The sequence below is a fragment of the Solanum tuberosum genome, unplaced genomic scaffold (genome assembly GCF_000226075.1).
Source record: "Solanum tuberosum cultivar DM 1-3 516 R44 unplaced genomic scaffold, SolTub_3.0 scf00496, whole genome shotgun sequence".
Classification (NCBI taxonomy): domain Eukaryota; kingdom Viridiplantae; phylum Streptophyta; class Magnoliopsida; order Solanales; family Solanaceae; genus Solanum; species Solanum tuberosum.
In genome coordinates this window covers 161,653-178,105 of record NW_006239424.1, presented here as the reverse complement: position 1 = coordinate 178,105, position 16,453 = coordinate 161,653, and the positions used below count along the sequence as shown (strand labels likewise).

The following is a 16,453-nucleotide window of genomic DNA, read 5'->3' as shown; positions in this document are numbered from 1 at the left end:
AAAAAATTTGTTGAAAACGGGTCGGGTAGTTTATTTAAAAAGGGGGGGGGGGTATATCTAGACCTTTTTGAATAGTTTAGGAGTATATTTGACCCTTTTCCCTTTAATATAAATGTCACGTGGTAATGTAAAAATGACGTGGCAATTTCATTTGGCATTTAACTCCCATAAGGGCATATCTAGACGAAAAGTTGGACGGCGAGGGCACGAGTGAGCCAAACTTTAAACGGGGCTTTTCGAATAGTTTAGGGGCATATTTGACCCTTTTCCCATTAATAATAATAATAATAATAATAATAAAATAAAAATGGATACGTCTCTTGAGATCTTCATACAAGACAAAATGGAGCGTGTTCACGAGATTAGAGTTGGTTTAATTTGGGGGGTCTGCTTAATTATTTGGACAAGTAATCAGCCAAAATTAGGCACCTAACTACTACTACTCTAACCGAAGGAGTACATATAAGAACAATCATATCATATATTATTATAAGTGGAAAGCTCTAAAGTAAAAAGTTGAATTATCATTTTGCCCTTATACTAAATTAAAATTTGATTAATTATTTAATTAAATACAAATATTTTAATTACATAATGGTATATATATATATATCAAATAATACTATATCCTTCTATTTAATTTTCTAAAGTATTTAAAGTTAGGGAGAAAGTTTTAATTTATGTAGTCAATGTCTTTTCAATTACGTAAGGCAAATGATCAGATTTTTTAAAGTCTATCTATTACTCCTATTTATTCATGCATCACTTAATTACTGAAGTTGAAAGGTTTTTTCAGTTTTAAATTTTGAACACACTACTTAACTTACATTCAATTACAATGAATATGGTAAATGAAAAGATCACTTTTTTGAACTTTCATATGTCACTTCAACCTTTCTAATTAACTTGAATTATTTCATCTTCCACATATTATTGAAATGTATAGATATTTAAGACATGTAGAAAGAAAATAACAACACAAATCAAGAGCACTCAAAAGTACAAGAATTCATATTCCAACCCTTTTTTCTTGGAATGAAAATTTTCTTGGTCTTCTCTATTGCATGAAACTATATGATGGCACACAAAGGTTCTAATACATTTGAAACTGTTATTTTGACAATAAATCTATTGAAAGAGTAAGTCACAAGTTAGCTATCAATTTTTTCCTTGTTCTTTTCGGTTTTAGTTTTGTTAATTATATAATTCTTCCTTCTATATTTAATGATTTGTTTGTTATATTTAGATAATATGTTGGTATATTAATAGAAAAAAAGTAAGGTGGACTACAATTTTGGGATATGTTGTTCATAATATTTTTTATATTTCTTTGATTGTTTGTCATTGTATAAAATTAATTTCATTGTGTATGTTCTTTTTGGCTATATATGATACGATCCTAATGCATAATTTTTCTTTCTGATATGGTGTCCTCTCTTCAATCTTTTTGTGTTATATTACATTGTGTGATAAGTTTTCATTGTATTTGTCCATTTTTTTTGCCTACGAAGGTTGTTTTTGGTTGAAGGGTAAACAAGATTTAAACAACAGAGTATAAAGTTGGATTATCATCTTATTCCTATGTTAAATCAAAATATTATAAAATATTTACTTAATTAAATATTAAATAGTAATCATTCTATATGCTACACTAAATATTAAAAATATGAAAATGTTAAGTCAAAAAGTTTAAAGACAAAATATTCATAAAAAAATATTAGGCATTTCTACCCTTTTAAAGACTAAAATAGTTTCATTTTTAAAAATATTTTTCATTATACTAAAAAGTAAATTATTTTATTATGAGACCATTGAGTTAAATCAATATATAAAGACCATAATGCCCACTAAAGATTGAATGAATATTTTAATCTCTAAGTGTAAATTATTCCTTCATTTTATTAAAGGAATGCTGATTAAAAAGATGGAGGATCTTGCAATGTTTCATCGATAATAATTTAGACAAATTACTTGGTGCAACTTTAATTGCTACTATTATTTTGAATAACAATTGCAGTTATTGTATTCTTTCTTTTCATTGTGATAAGGAATAATATATTCATCTTCATAACTTACACTATCTAATTACCCTATTTTTATCCATATAAATTCATCTTTATTTGTTTCATGAGTATCCTAACTAAGGTTATTCTTTTCATTCTATAGTTTAATTAGTGTACCGCTTATATCATTATTGTTCTATTTGATTCATACTTTAACTAAATGAAGAAGACCTCTTGAATTATAATTGCTTATGAGAGAAGTGTCAGCAAAAACTCGAAAAAATATATAGTGATTTTGTATTTCTTTTCATATACATACTGTTATGATTAAAGTCTTAAAAAAGATGTGTATGTTGTTGCATGTTTTTTTCTGTGTTTATTTTTTGTATGTGTTGTCTCTCTATTAAACTTCTTTAATTTGATTTTCTATAAATTTCTAATTGTTCTAAGTGTATTTGTATTTAGGCTAAAATTAATCTTTTGTGACTATATATAATGCAAATTGGGCCTAATCAATCGGTGGCCCCTTAAAGTTGGCACGAAATTTCATTTAGACACCTTAACTGGATGATGTTCATTTTAGACACCTTATGTTGGCTCCTATTGTGTCATTTTGACATTTTTTGCTTACATGACTTAGTAAGTGTAATACACTCGTTGATCGCGCGTGAAAATCCTATTTAGTCAACTTTTTAATTTTTTCTTCTTCTTCATTTTAAGCCACCATTTTTGCAAACTTAAACATCCAACAATGGTTAATAAATATAGTTACAATAAGATGATGAAAAATATTTTTAGAAATTTAAGAATAGATCCATTTCGAGATTTTAAAGTATTAAAATTATTCATGGACCGTGTGTAAGTGCGTGTGTGCCAGATGTTATGCAAAAAAAGGGATTTGGACAAAAAAAATCAGGGGAGGAACGGGGGTGTCTGCAAGTGGATAGGTATTTGGAGAAGCCAGTGTGGGGTGGGGGCGGGGGGCACGGGGTATTTTTCTGCAAATGGCCGGTAGCAGGGGTGTTTGTGCAAGGTAGGGAGAAATTGTGTGTGTGTGGGGGCGGGGGGGGGTAGTGAGGATTTTATTTTTATTTTTTTGGGGTTAAAATTCCATATGTTATTCATTCATTGGTCACTTTTTTTATTTTTATTCAAAATTCATTATTTAAGAATTGCTTTTGACACAAATGACAAGTCTCATCATTTAATTTGTTACTTTATACGTCATCGCGAGTGTAACACACACACCTCATATAATTTTGTTGATTGAATTTTTTTTATCAAAATGACACAATTGAACTCTACATGAGGTGTCTAGAATGAACATCGTCCAGTTGAGATGTCCAAGTGAAACTTCGTACCAACTTTAAGGGGTCACAGATGGATTAGGCCTTTTTTTAACATACACGCTATGTCTATAATCTATATATTGGAGGGATCGGAGGAGTTGAACATATTATAATATTAAAGTAAACATAATTAACTCCCCTTAAACAAAAATAACTTTGTGCCAAACCAGACCAAGTCACGCCACGACATCTATCGTTCATGCAAGACAAATAGACCAGGCACGTTTTCACGAGCGGAATAGTTGTAGTTGGACCACACAAGAAAGGTGGTTATGTAGAGTTGGTCTGTGGGCTCAACTTGTTTTTCTTAGAGAAATGGACACCTAATCAGCCAAAATTAGGCACCACTACTTGCAACTGTTTAACAACCTAACTACTATTCTAACCTATCTATTATTCTAAATTACTAATTAATATAATACCAATAGAGTTACTTGTAATTAGTATGAGTCCGTGCATAAAACTTAAACTCTATTAATTCTTATTAATGTGTCTCATATCTTTTTCTATACATTCAAAATCATTCTATCTTCTTTATAAAGCCATTTGGTCTCTACTCTCTACTAATATAAACTCCATTTATCTCTTCAACTCTTGCTATTTTCTCATGTGATCTTCTTTTATTATTACTTATATATATATATACTTCTAGGCATGAAGGAGAGATCCATGGAGAAGTTTGTTGTGTTTCCATTCTCTTTAGGATGTGTTTCTGAATCAAGTGTTCCAGTGGTCAATACCAACAGAAGCCACAACACAAACAATTCTCAATTAAATCACCTTCCAACAAGTATGTTGTTTGTATGTTTTACTTCATTATATTTTGTTTCATCTTAATAAAAATTCTGACTCTTCGATTTCTGTGATTTTGTGAAGAAAGACAAGTAGGAGATCAGAGTCCATCAAAAGTGAAAATAAATGGAGTTTTGGTGAGACGACGAATTTCTCAAGGAGTAGACACATTCAAAAGGAATTTCAGAGGTTTCTATCAATTATTTGGCAAGTATTATAGTTTTTTGTACTCATGATGTAACATATTAGGTAATTTTTGAGTAATTTCTTGATATTTTGTTTTGTTGCAGTGTACAAAGATGAGATTGAAGAAATGGAGATGGAAATAGGATATCCAACAGATGTGAAGCATGTAACACATATAGGATGGGATGGATCTACAAAAATTAATCCTATGATTAAAAACTGGGATAATTCAAAGGAATCTGATTTACTTTCATTTCCTTCTATTTCTATTCAACAATTTGAACTTGCTTTGGCTTCACAAGCTGGTGGATCCTCTAGGTTTTAGTAGTTGCAACTAATTTTTTATGTAACTTTCTTTTTGTTTTTCGTTTGATGTTGATAAGTAACTTCTGTCAGAAATTTTTATATTGGACGATAAAATGCTCACTAATAAATCGATTTCATATTTAGAGCTCTCCATTGTCATTTTATCTTTTGTTTTTGTTGTTGTTTTCATGAGTGTATGGAGAAAACATTTGTATTGTATTGATGTGTGGAAATTAAAAATGTATATAATGTCAAAACTAGTAGGGAAGTTGTCACTTTTTTCCCTTCTCTATTTCCTTAATGCAATTCAAATTCGTTATCGTTGAAAACTAGCTAATTCAAAGTTTCAAAATTTATGTACAAAAAAGAATTGTAGTTAAAATAAATATTGGAAAGCAATTGATAATTGATTGAGTTTTATTTAAGTTAAAACTTTAGTCTCTTGAAGGGGCTGGGGTGGGGTATTTGAGTTTCCAAGATAGAGATCTTATGGTTGGAGGATTTGGAAAAAATAATATTGTTGTTGCTTGAACAACAACTTCTATTTTTTAAAATTCAGAGTAAATTTGAATCATTTCACACAATTTAAGAAAAGTTAGGTTTTTTTACTTTTAACAAAAGACTTATTGTTGGTATTATTAATGAAAAACAAATTATTTAGACTAATTACATTACAAGTAGTATATTTGAACGTAATTATTGACATAAAGTAAATTTAAATATTTTACAAACTTTTAGAATATACTTTTGACATTTTTCCTATATAAAAAAAGAAGAAATATTTCCATCTATTTTTACCCTTTATACTTTTATTGGATAGTTTGATTAATTTTTTTTACTATGTATAAATATCAAATATGTACTTCTACTTTTACTTACTCATTTGGTTAGTTAAATTAATTTTTTACTACGTACCATATAAAAAAAATCAAGCACTTCGAGCAAAAATTAAAATATCAAATATTTTCAAAATACTTTAATTTCTAAATCTGAAAAAATACCAGTATTACATTATTTTTCAGATCACCGTTTCTGCTTCTCCTTCATCATCCCTATTTTTACAAAAAAAAAATTCTGAAAACGCATTTATAGAGCTCAGTAATCTGAAATTCTGCATAAAATCAGATTTGGTAATAATATTTAATTTATTTTTCTAGTTATCTTGTTAGTATATTATATATATTTTGTCCTAATTAACCAATTTTGAAATTATAATGTTGTTGCAGAATTTGTGAGATTGGAAGGAAATGGGGTTCGCGGTGACAAGTTTAATTTTTGTTGTGGTCGGAGTTATTGCATCCTTCGGTGCCGGAATCTGCTGCAACAGAGGACCTTCAACTAATTTGTATGTGATACTTTCTTCAGATTCTGTTTGGGGTTATTGTTGTTCATTATTATGAGAATTGTTTGATTTAACTAGCTTTATAATCAGAATTAGTGTTTGTTGGTGTATTAGAAAGTCGTAATTTGCTAAAGTAAGTAACTTTTTGTTTCAATTCAGTGCCCGCATTGGAGGGCAATGCCCGAGACATCTGGTTAAAGGTGGAGGGATGCCAACTATCCCAACATAATTCATGTTGGTCTTTTACATGCTTTTTGATATTGCATAAGTTTTCTATTTGTTTTGTGCTTAGACTTTGTTATGTCTTTCTTAGATTGATTAGAGAAGTCTATCAAAAAATGTTTTTTTTTTAGCTTTGAATAAAGGTGGTGTTGAGCCAGCTTGATTGTACTTCCGTCGAGTACTTGCATCCTTTTACCAATGTTGGTGCCAGATAACTCTACCAATCAAGGCTTTGGTAGATTGGAAAAGATCACCTTTTTAGTCTCTATCCATCGTTGTTCATGATTTGCGCACAAGATTGTTGAACGATTTATGCTGCTATTTCTTTGATCCTCTGATCATCTATGGTTCGGAGTAGTCTGGGAATTCTTGAATAGGGATTGAGATAACAAACAACCGGGATGTATTTATGAGAGAAAATGCCAGAGTATGGACTTCATTTACCCTTTTCTGAATATTGTGATTTGTGACATTGAATAAACCTTTGAGACTGAACTTTCACGTGATAGCAGGGTTTTGACAGTGCAAGTCTGCAATGTTCACTCTTAAGATTTCCCACCTTGATATTCCTAAATTTGAGGTCCCTTCTTTAAGTTCTAAATTAGTTGAATTCAATAAAATGCTATGTGATGTGCTTCCTCAGTTTTGGTATACTTATAATTTGCTTGACTATTAGTAAGTGAAAGATCAATTTAATTGTTTAAACATTCCCATTATAATCACTTCTCAGCTCCTTCGTAATGTTAAGATTGCAATTTAAACAAAAGAAAAACACTAAACGCAGTAAAGATTAGTCTTGGTAGAGTTAAATATTTGAAATCATTTGAGAACAAATCGTAAAATCAAAGGGGTTTCAAATTCATCTACCCTCACTTTGTGGTTTGAGTATCTGTATAGTCCTTGTAGAGTTGAACATAGACTTGACTTATGCTGGATTTCATTATTTGGCCAATTTAGATAACTGAGAGAACCAAATACGTTTTAGCAAACAGAACTGATGCAAATTATGAATTTTTTGTTTGGTTTTTCTTCTTCCATGAATTGTCTTTATACATTTACTGCCATCTTCCAAGCTTTTTGGGAACTGAAACTTTGAACTCTGTTGCAACATATCTAACTGAACTTTGGTGATTCAGGTTACACCTGACATTGATTATCACTGCTACAGTGTGCTGTTGGATGATGTGAGTCTCTCTCTCTCTCTCTCTATCACACACACACATGTACACCCCATCCACAAAAAAGGAAAAAAGATAAAGAAAAACACACTTTTAGCATGCACAGGGTCAATAGAAGAGTAAGACATGGTACATACAGCCATATTCCTTGAATGTTGACGTATCAGTTCACATGTTTGACCTGAAACGAGAAACTAGTTAAGTCTTAGTCTGAATTTTCTACATCGCATTGTGTGGCTTAAATCTTTTGATGTTCAAAGGGGTCACATAGTGAATCACTCATTCATTGTATGTGTTATGTAGATTACTCTTTCAGGCTTTCAGCTTAGTGCATATTTTGGTTTACTAGTTGTTTAATATATTGTCTCCACTCTTCAACTTGCCTGAGTATGCATAAAATATGCAGAGGGTTGTTAGATTTATCTGTTTTTGGATATTGGGATGCTGCTGCAATGAAGAACATATAGTCTTTTAAGGAGTTGGCTGGATACGTAGTTGAGCCATGTACTCATAGTTCTAGGATAGATGACTGCTGACGGTTGGCCCTGTGAGAGGATTTACATGATGATTTTCTTTCTAGGATTCACTTTGAATTTCTTCATCTTAGAGAGAGATGTTGTGGAGTTCATAACTTCATTTTCTATAGCTCCATTATAGCTGTTTTCCTTCTGTTCTGCAATATTAAAGAACCCTCCTGTGAAAAAAAGTTAATTGTGCATCACCCACCGAAATTATACTCCTGCCAGGATGTTGCTAGATCTGCCTGTCCTATAGCAGGAGAGAATACTACTACATTTACAATGGAAACTTCTAAAATTATTTGAATATTGCTGCTTTACCTTTTTATCAAAATATTAGTTGAGTTGTTACTACTCTGTCTGGTTGGACCAATGTTGAACCATAAGTTCTTTTACTTTGCCCATTTATACTGACGTTTGGATAAAACAAGCGAGAGCTTTGAGTAAACAAACTCAACCAACATGAATGACATATGGTTGAAATTTTAACTAAATCTAATGATCAGTAGATTACTCAGAAGAAAATTCGTTCTTTTTATGTTTTTTATGGATAGGTGGGCAATTGTGTACCTTGCGCAGTTGAAACCGCTCATCGTACCAATCTTGAGTGAAGGAGAGTGAGATGCTCATGGAAGATTTGATGAGGGGAAGGAGTATTTTTGAGGCATGTAGTAGCTGAAGATACTCTTGTATCAAAATTTCTGTGTTCTTATGTATTAGTAGTAATCATGTCATTTTGTAGATTCATAGTACTATGTTTTCCAGTTCGAAATCCTTTTGGGAAACCTTTCTGAGCTTTGAACTAATGGCAATAATAACAGTGGATGATGTAACTGGTAGCTCTTGCTCTTTTTTTTTTCTGAAATAAAATCAGTATCCATCTGCATTTGTTACATTTTTTCTTTTATCATGTATATTCTCAGTAAATTTTCTAGTTCTTCATTACTAATTTTTTCTATACAAATGTCTTATAACTTGAAAATAAAGGTATGATTTTTAAAATTCTTCACTAGTGATGACTATGATGACCACATTGAAAGTGTTACGAGATAGTAATAGTCTTGGTGGATAAATTTATGGTGTGAAAAGTAACAAGCAGCTTGAGGTGTGCGTAATTTGATCCGAATATGATAATTATGAAAAGTAGTACATTAAGTCAATGAAAATCCGCCTTTTGAATTTGTCAAATGATATACCATCACATACAAAATATTTTGAGGTTGCTATTACTAAATTCAATTGGTAAAAGTAATTATCAAGTACTCCATAAGACTAAAAAATTACTATGTCCGAAAGTCATTACTAGTTGTAATAAAAGTTGAGAAATGCAATTATACATAATAATTTTTTTTAAAACCTTAAAGAGGGTATTGTTCCAAATAGTCACATTCAGATTATAGTGCTGAAAAATAATGTGTAATGACTAATAATTTCAAGGAAACTATATGAAAAGAAAAGGATAACATTTGAAATTCTTATTTTATATAGTACATCATAAAATATAAACCAAAAATTTCCAATAATTAATAAATATATCCGTTTTTTATTAAGAAAAATGAGATTTGTGTCATTTTGTTTGTTATTGTAGGAGGCATATCTGTCTCCTAAACGACGATTGTTAGGTCGAAAAAGATGATCGGAAACTTGTAAAATGTGGAATTCATTCATCTGTTAATTGATGTCTCCTCTTCTTCCTCTTTTACCCAATTTGAGGAACCGTTCAAAGGGATTTGGATTGGGTTTGACATTTCCTAATTCATTCCGCAAAATGGTGCCTTTACCGGCACCGGAATTGAAGAGGTTAAGGAGGTCGGCCGTGGTGTTGGGTGTTTCCAATGCCCTTATCATTATCATGGGTATTCTTATTGTTATCGTCGCTCATTCTACATGTGGGGAAAACGACGGTACTGCACCTGTTATTCTTATGATTATGGTTTCTATTATTAGGATTGGTGCTATGATCGGAACTGGTATTGCTCAGCAACATACAGCTTCCAGTATTTTAACTTCTCAGACCGATTTGCCTGATTCTCAGCTTGCTATTCGACAACAAAGACGGGTAATTTTTAACCATTTTCTTTTTCATTCTGCACTAGCTTTGATTATGTGCACAATGGAACCTTTTTATATTATACTAGGATATATGGAGGTGTTTGATAGGATGAAAAAAGTTGACTTTAGCTACAACTGAACACAATATTAAAGTAGTTATTGAGAAGTGAGTTTGATGGGGAACATTACGCCAACAACATCATACCCAGTGAAATCCCGCAAGTAGGGTATGAGGAGGGTAGAGTGTAAGCACACTATACCCCTACTTCGTGGAGGTAAGGCAACTGTATCCGGAGGACCTCGGCTAGAGTATAACATATCAGAATAATGAAAAAGGGAAAACGACCGTAAAGAAGCAAAATAACTAATGAGGAAACAGAAACAATCACAAAATAATGCGATAACCTAAACACAATCAACATTCAACAATAAGTGATGGTGGAAGAAAAAACAAGACACTATAAGAAATGGCTAAACCCCTCAAAAACCAAGACAACGCTCCATACTTACTGGCCTTCTATCCTAATACGCGACCTCCACACCCTCCTATCTAATGTCATGTCCTCGGTAATCGGGAGCTGCATCTTGTCTAATCACCTCTCCCCAATAGTTCAAAAATTGAATAGTTAAATGAATTTGAGTTCTTGAAAACTGTTTAGAAAATTATGTAGTTCAAATGGTGTAACATGAAAATAGTGCTATATAAATTGAAACATAAGGAGTTTTTATTTTCTTTTGTCATGATGTAAAGGGATGTGTGGTACTAGCTATGTTTTCATTCTTTTATTAGTTAGTTTAGGTTCTCCTCGAATGCTGTTTTTTATTAATCATGTGATGCTAAGGTACATCATCATTTAACATTTGAATAGTTAAATGAATTGAAGTCCTTGAAAGTGGTGCAAGTTGTCTAGAAATATATTAGTTAGCTTGAATGGTGTAAAATGAAAAGAATGTTATCTTTAATTGAAACATAAGGAGTGTTATTTTCTTTTGTCATGAGGTAGGAGTATGTGTGCTACTAGATATTTTTTCATTCCTTTATTAGCCATCTTAGCTTCTCCTTGAGTAGTGATATTTATTAATCTTGTGATGCTAGGTTCAATGTATTGCATTGCTTTTCTTGCTTTAGGGACTTAGAGTAATTGGCTGACTTTTGTCAAATTTGGATTGATATAAGTATCAAATATGTTGCAGAACATAGTTTAAGAATACATAAAGTTAACCTTGGACATAAGTACTTGTTACCAATGTTAGCGGGAGTAACAAGTACATGATGGATTAGTCAAGGTGCGTCCAAGATAGTCCAGACATTATCTTTATGAAAAAGTATACCCAGAATTATCATTGTTGCTACTAACCAACAACTCACTAAATACGTTAGAAGTCCTATTTTAACAAGGTAATATAATTAAGTTATGATAGTAAAAGTTATCCACATCATCAATAATTATACCAACATTCCCCGTAAAATGGCAAATGCAAATGGGAGATACAATTTTATTGTTGATTTATCTATTAGGGAAATAATTGAAGAGCTTGTGGAAATCATGAAGGAGATCTTGACATTTCATGAAAACAGAGATAAAAAGGAGATCTTGAGATTTTATGAAATATAGTGTTCGTAGGAAGAAGAGATGGTTGCACCTATTCTAGAAAAATAAAATTAAAAAGAATGAGAGATGGTTGGCATCTCTCAGACTTATACAAAAGAGGTTGGCATCTCCTTCGATAAGGATGGGAAACAAAATTGAGACTTCATTCAAATGACGAGAAAGAGTAATGCCATCAAAGGGTAGTTGGCTGCGGGTTTCCCTTGTCATAAAAAAAAAAGAAGTAATGCCATTGGTGGAGGAAAAGGAGTTGTATTGGGGATGATTTACTGAGGATGAAGTGTAGCCAGTTTTAAAAGTAATGCAGGGGAATTGAGCTTCTATGGCCACTACAATTCAAACAGAAGAAAATGATCATTTCAGATCTCTTACACAAGGTGATGTCTGCCTAAAAGTTTACCTGAATAAACTCATATTTTGCACACACAGCTGATTAAGCACGTCCTAGTTTTTATTTTCCAGAAGTCATAATTAGCCTTTTCGACGGAGCTGATGTTGTTTATCTCCTCTGGTTTTTGCATTCACATGTGTCTTTATAGTATGTTTACATATGCAACTTTTGGTTATTGGTTATATATATGATTAAACAGAATGATGCCAGCGTGCTGCTTAAGATATATTAATACTTCATTTTGGTAAGATATGATCATTTGCTGTGATGAGCGTGTGATAAAATTATTCTCCTTTACTAAGTATTTCCAATGCTTAAATTTTAAAATCATTAGAAGTCTCTGAATGACATTTCTTATTTGTGACCTACTTTTGAGTTTTATCCTGATTACAGAGGAAATATAGGAGACTGTTATTGTGGACTCGAATTGCCTCAGTAATTACAATACTGCAACTTCTTGGGGCTGTTTTTCTTTTGTTCACTGTCACCAATCTTTTGCATCGTGATACAGCATCAAGCAACTGTCTGAGAGGTAATATTAAATTGTATGCATGCCTTCTTGAAAATCTATCTTTCATGGGAATATTATGCAAGCTTTTACATGCTTTATTGTCAATGAGGAGCACCTGGTGGATATTCTTTGTTATGATGTTTCCATAATATGTGTCCTCTGTTCTCCTATTTTCTTTTTGGTGCTATGAACACGACCATCATTTTCGTGGATTCAACCTTTCTTCAAATGTCAAAGATTGTTAATGGGTGAACTGGTAGATGGCTGATTCTGTGAATAATTAGGCATTAAGGGGAGCAACATAAATACTATTTTTTGAGTTTTGATCAAATTACAATATTTTACCTTATTTTACTTTATCGTTTTCTTATTGCTGCTTTTGAATTAAACCTGACATCTATGTTATATTATGCTAGCAGAAATTTTCACGTCCTATAATGGGCACTCTGATGCGGCTAGTTGATTGTTTCATTTTTTTTAAATCAAGAAAAGGGTAATTTTTATTGATAATGGTGAAAAAGTTCCATATACATGAGGTATACAAAAATTAGAGAATCATATAGTTTGTCTCTCTACAAAATGCACTCAACTCTTTATACAAATAGGAACCTCATGGATGCACTAACAAGAAGATGAGGGAAATCCAATTTCTCTCTAGCTATCAGCTTACTGTAGTAGCTCTTTACATAGAATAGTCTACTCCCTTGGTATAGCAACTTAAACATTATTATTACCTCTCTTATATCTCCTTTCCTATTGTACTCTTTTCCTTGCTGGTGAGAATTCTGGAAGGTTCTAAACTAAAGTAAAGTAACGATGGATAAAAGGGGTGGGGTAGGGGACTTATGCAATACCTGAACTAACTGAGGTAAGTAGTATCCATCACATCGCAAGTACCTAATGACATTATGGGATTTAGTTCTAGCAAGCAGTACCATATAATGGCCTCTATTGTATATCAGGTTCGAAACCCTCACTAAAAGTATTGGTATATTGTTCTTGCTCTACCCCCTGCAATTAAAACCGTACACGGTGAGTTGATAATTAACATGCAGCCCCCAAATAGAAATAAGAAATAAGAGGAGATACTGAGGCTCTTTGAGCATGTCATAGCAACTTTCACATCTTTGCTTTCTTGAACCAATTCATCAACTCTTTATCTCTTGTTTTAAAGACAGCTTCAAAATTCTTTTTAACTCTCTCTGGAACACTGTTGAAGATCTTCATTATCCTAGGAAATAGGTGTCTTCTTTCCTGTTGGTAGTCTATAGTGAAACAGAATCTGCGTATGATCTTCATATTGCGATTATACTGTCTTATCATGGTAATGTTTTTGACTTGTTAATCTGAATGATCTCTCATTGGTCTTGTAACCGTTTAAGACCAACATCCTAAATGATGACAATGTGTTATTCCAAAGAAGTTGCATGTAACGAATTGTTTCAAAAGCCTAATTCAGCTTTTAGAATCCTGTCTTTGCCTGTCTTAAATACTAGGTTTTAGCCTTTTAGAAGCAACAATAAACAATTTCTATAACTAAGCAAAAGAAGAAAAAAATGAAAAACCTGCATGTTAGGGGTCTGCTGCGAACCTCGGAGTATGTTGCATGTTGCATTAAGACTTCTTTTTTGTTAAGCAAAAAGGTTGACTTTTTTTTATCAAGTAATATTTTATCAACAACGGGAAAAGTAGAAAAGTTGTCTTTTATGTGTGACTTGTAGATTGGCTTTGTGCTTCACTAGCTATTAGAAGATATTAGAACTCTACATGGATAACTCCATTTCTTATAATCATAACACTTGTGGCATACTTGCATTTAAAAGCTTACCACCTTTCCTTGTTTCCCCGACACCCCTTCCCTTTCACTGATTGCAGATAACACAATTAACCAACATTTTTTTTTGTTTCAGTCATCAAACTGATAGTACTTATGAACTATATCTTGCAGGGATTCTCTCAAATGGTTCGAAGTGGCAACGCAACATGCTTATTTTTTTTATGGTTATTATATCTTATGTGGCTCCAGTACAATGTATTGCTGGGGCTGACGTCTTGAGATGGAGGTCTTTCTATGCAACAGAAGATAATGCTTGGAGGGCACATTATAGGGAGGTATTTGATCATGGCATTCGTGAAGCTTTGTGCTGTCTGGGACGGGTCAAATACTTGTAGGCCTCTCTGCATATGTTGACCACAGGATTTGAATTGTCATTCAGATTGCTTAACCCGCTTTCTTTGTATACTCTTTTTGCTCCATAGGACTGTGCTAGAGGAAGATGAAGTTTGCTCTGTGGCACAGTTACTTGGTGATCTTGTCACTTACCGTGCATCTGGAACAGGTCATTTGGAGCTCTTGGCAGGTTCGTGCTGATATATAGGGGGTCTGTGTACTTTACTTTTACTTATTCTTTATTTGATGGATGTAATACAATTTACCATTCTATAGGATGTATGAAAGAATCTGAGTACTCAACCTAAAAAATCTTAAGACAATTAGTAGAGTGATGCAAGACCTTAAAATCCTTTTGGATGCCCTTATATACTCGATGCGGGACGTGAAAGGTTCTTAAAAAATCAAAGCTGTTCTAATATTGTATTATGTAGTCTAACATCTGTGCCAAAATCATGCTGGTTGTACATGCATCTGGAGAAGTGTATCCCACATTTCTTAACTCATGAGGGTACCTCCTTAGTTTGTTAGGTGCATAGAGTGTAAGCATATCTGACAGTAGGGATGATATAGAAACTGAAATAATCTTCGCTCACCCCCAAAAAGAAAGGACACAGGATTATCTAGACTTACCACAACTAGTTTAGGATATTTGGATGCGGCAGTTCTTTTTAGAAATAGCAATTGAGATGTTCAGAGTGATTTCTACAAGGGAAAGGTGGTATTGATTTAGAAATAGTTAAATAAGAAGTGACAAAGTTTAATGTTGAAAACAAAATGGAAAAGAATACAATGTTCATTTGAAAAACTTAGAGATTTTAACTGCAAGGGGAACTTAGAGGATAATACTTGTTCAATTGACATGATCAAGGTTTTCTGTATTGTTTTGCGATCACTTTGTTCAGTATAGTTCTCATCCAACATTACAGTCAAAATGATAGTTATGAATGCTAGAAGTGCTTTAAGTATTGGATTTGTTTTCTATTTCCGCGATTTGGAAGTATTCACTTTGAAAACAAAGCTTATCTCTTTCTATCAGTAAGGTAAAAGAAAATGATCTCTTCTTGATATTCAGGACTAGCTTTATTGCAGAATCCTTCTTCCTTCTCTAAATCGTATGAAGAGTCAGTGGCTGTACCCATTGAAAGGATGCGCAAGGCTGCTTTCTACCATCCATTTGCTGAAGCAGCCTACACGGTATGACAACAAGGCATTTCAATTTGACTTGATTATAATTCTGCTTATTTTGATGTGGAATGGTCAATTGCAGGGTCTATTACTGGATATAGGAAGAAATCCTGTACTTTTTTCTTGTTCATGGCTCTATAGACAAGGCATTCTTGCTCCCTGGCTTTGGAACAGGTCAGATACCCACTGGTTTATCTTAGTTGTAGATTGCTTGGATTTTTAGAGCATGTAACGACATTTGCTTTTTAAAAGTTAAAAAGAAAGTTTCAGTGGAAAACCATAGATGTATATCTGACTGCAAGTTATACATTAGGATATGGATGAAATACATGGGAACAAAAGCCTGAGAATAAATGAACTCCTATGTGAGTTGACAGGATATAATAGCTGGAATATGGCATAGAAGATTCTCCAACTTTATGAGCAAAAGGATATGCATATCAAACAAGTTGCCAAAAAATGTGATTGTAATGTTTTATGGTAAAGTTGCCTCCATGTGACCAGGAGGTCACAGGTTCGAGCTATGGAAACAACCTCTTGTAGAAATGCAGGGTAAGACTGCGTACAATAGAATCTTGTGGTCCAGACTCCAGGCCTTCCCTGGACTCCCCCCCCCCCCCCCCCTACGGGGCGTG

General features: G+C 32.8%; 3 protein-coding genes across 4 annotated transcripts in view; all 3 read left to right on the top strand.

Annotated features, from left to right (window-relative positions):
- Nucleotides 1-3,813: 3,813 nt before the first annotated feature.
- Nucleotides 3,814-4,915, top strand: LOC102599136 (CRIB domain-containing protein RIC4-like). Of its 2 annotated transcripts, none has more exons than XM_006364613.2 (3): nt 3,814-4,142; nt 4,229-4,333; nt 4,435-4,915. In XM_006364613.2, exons 1-3 carry the CDS (start codon nt 4,007-4,009, stop codon nt 4,653-4,655), a joined length of 462 nt encoding a protein of 153 aa, XP_006364675.1. In that variant the 5' UTR covers nt 3,814-4,006; the 3' UTR covers nt 4,656-4,915. The 2 variants fall into 2 exon arrangements, with proteins under 2 accessions (XP_006364675.1, XP_006364674.1); XM_006364612.2 differs by having other exon boundaries at nt 3,815-4,142; nt 4,229-4,351.
- Nucleotides 4,916-5,626: 711 nt separating this feature from the next.
- On the top strand, nt 5,627-8,735 carry LOC102598805 (V-type proton ATPase subunit e1-like). The gene is made up of 4 exons (XM_006364611.2): nt 5,627-5,766; nt 5,863-5,981; nt 7,337-7,384; nt 8,451-8,735. The coding sequence occupies exons 2-4, from the start codon at nt 5,884-5,886 to the stop codon at nt 8,515-8,517; spliced, it is 213 nt and encodes a 70-aa protein (XP_006364673.1). The 5' UTR covers nt 5,627-5,766; nt 5,863-5,883; the 3' UTR covers nt 8,518-8,735.
- Nucleotides 8,736-9,452: 717 nt separating this feature from the next.
- Nucleotides 9,453-16,453, top strand: part of LOC102598469 (sn1-specific diacylglycerol lipase beta) — a 16,955-nt gene continuing 9,954 nt past the window's right edge. Inside the window, exons 1-6 of the mRNA XM_006364610.2 lie at nt 9,453-9,955; nt 12,343-12,481; nt 14,409-14,628; nt 14,720-14,820; nt 15,706-15,827; nt 15,901-15,992. Of these exons, the coding sequence (XP_006364672.1) occupies nt 9,575-9,955; nt 12,343-12,481; nt 14,409-14,628; nt 14,720-14,820; nt 15,706-15,827; nt 15,901-15,992 (1,055 nt within the window). The 5' untranslated portion in view covers nt 9,453-9,574. The remainder of the gene's footprint in view (nt 9,956-12,342; nt 12,482-14,408; nt 14,629-14,719; nt 14,821-15,705; nt 15,828-15,900; nt 15,993-16,453) is intronic.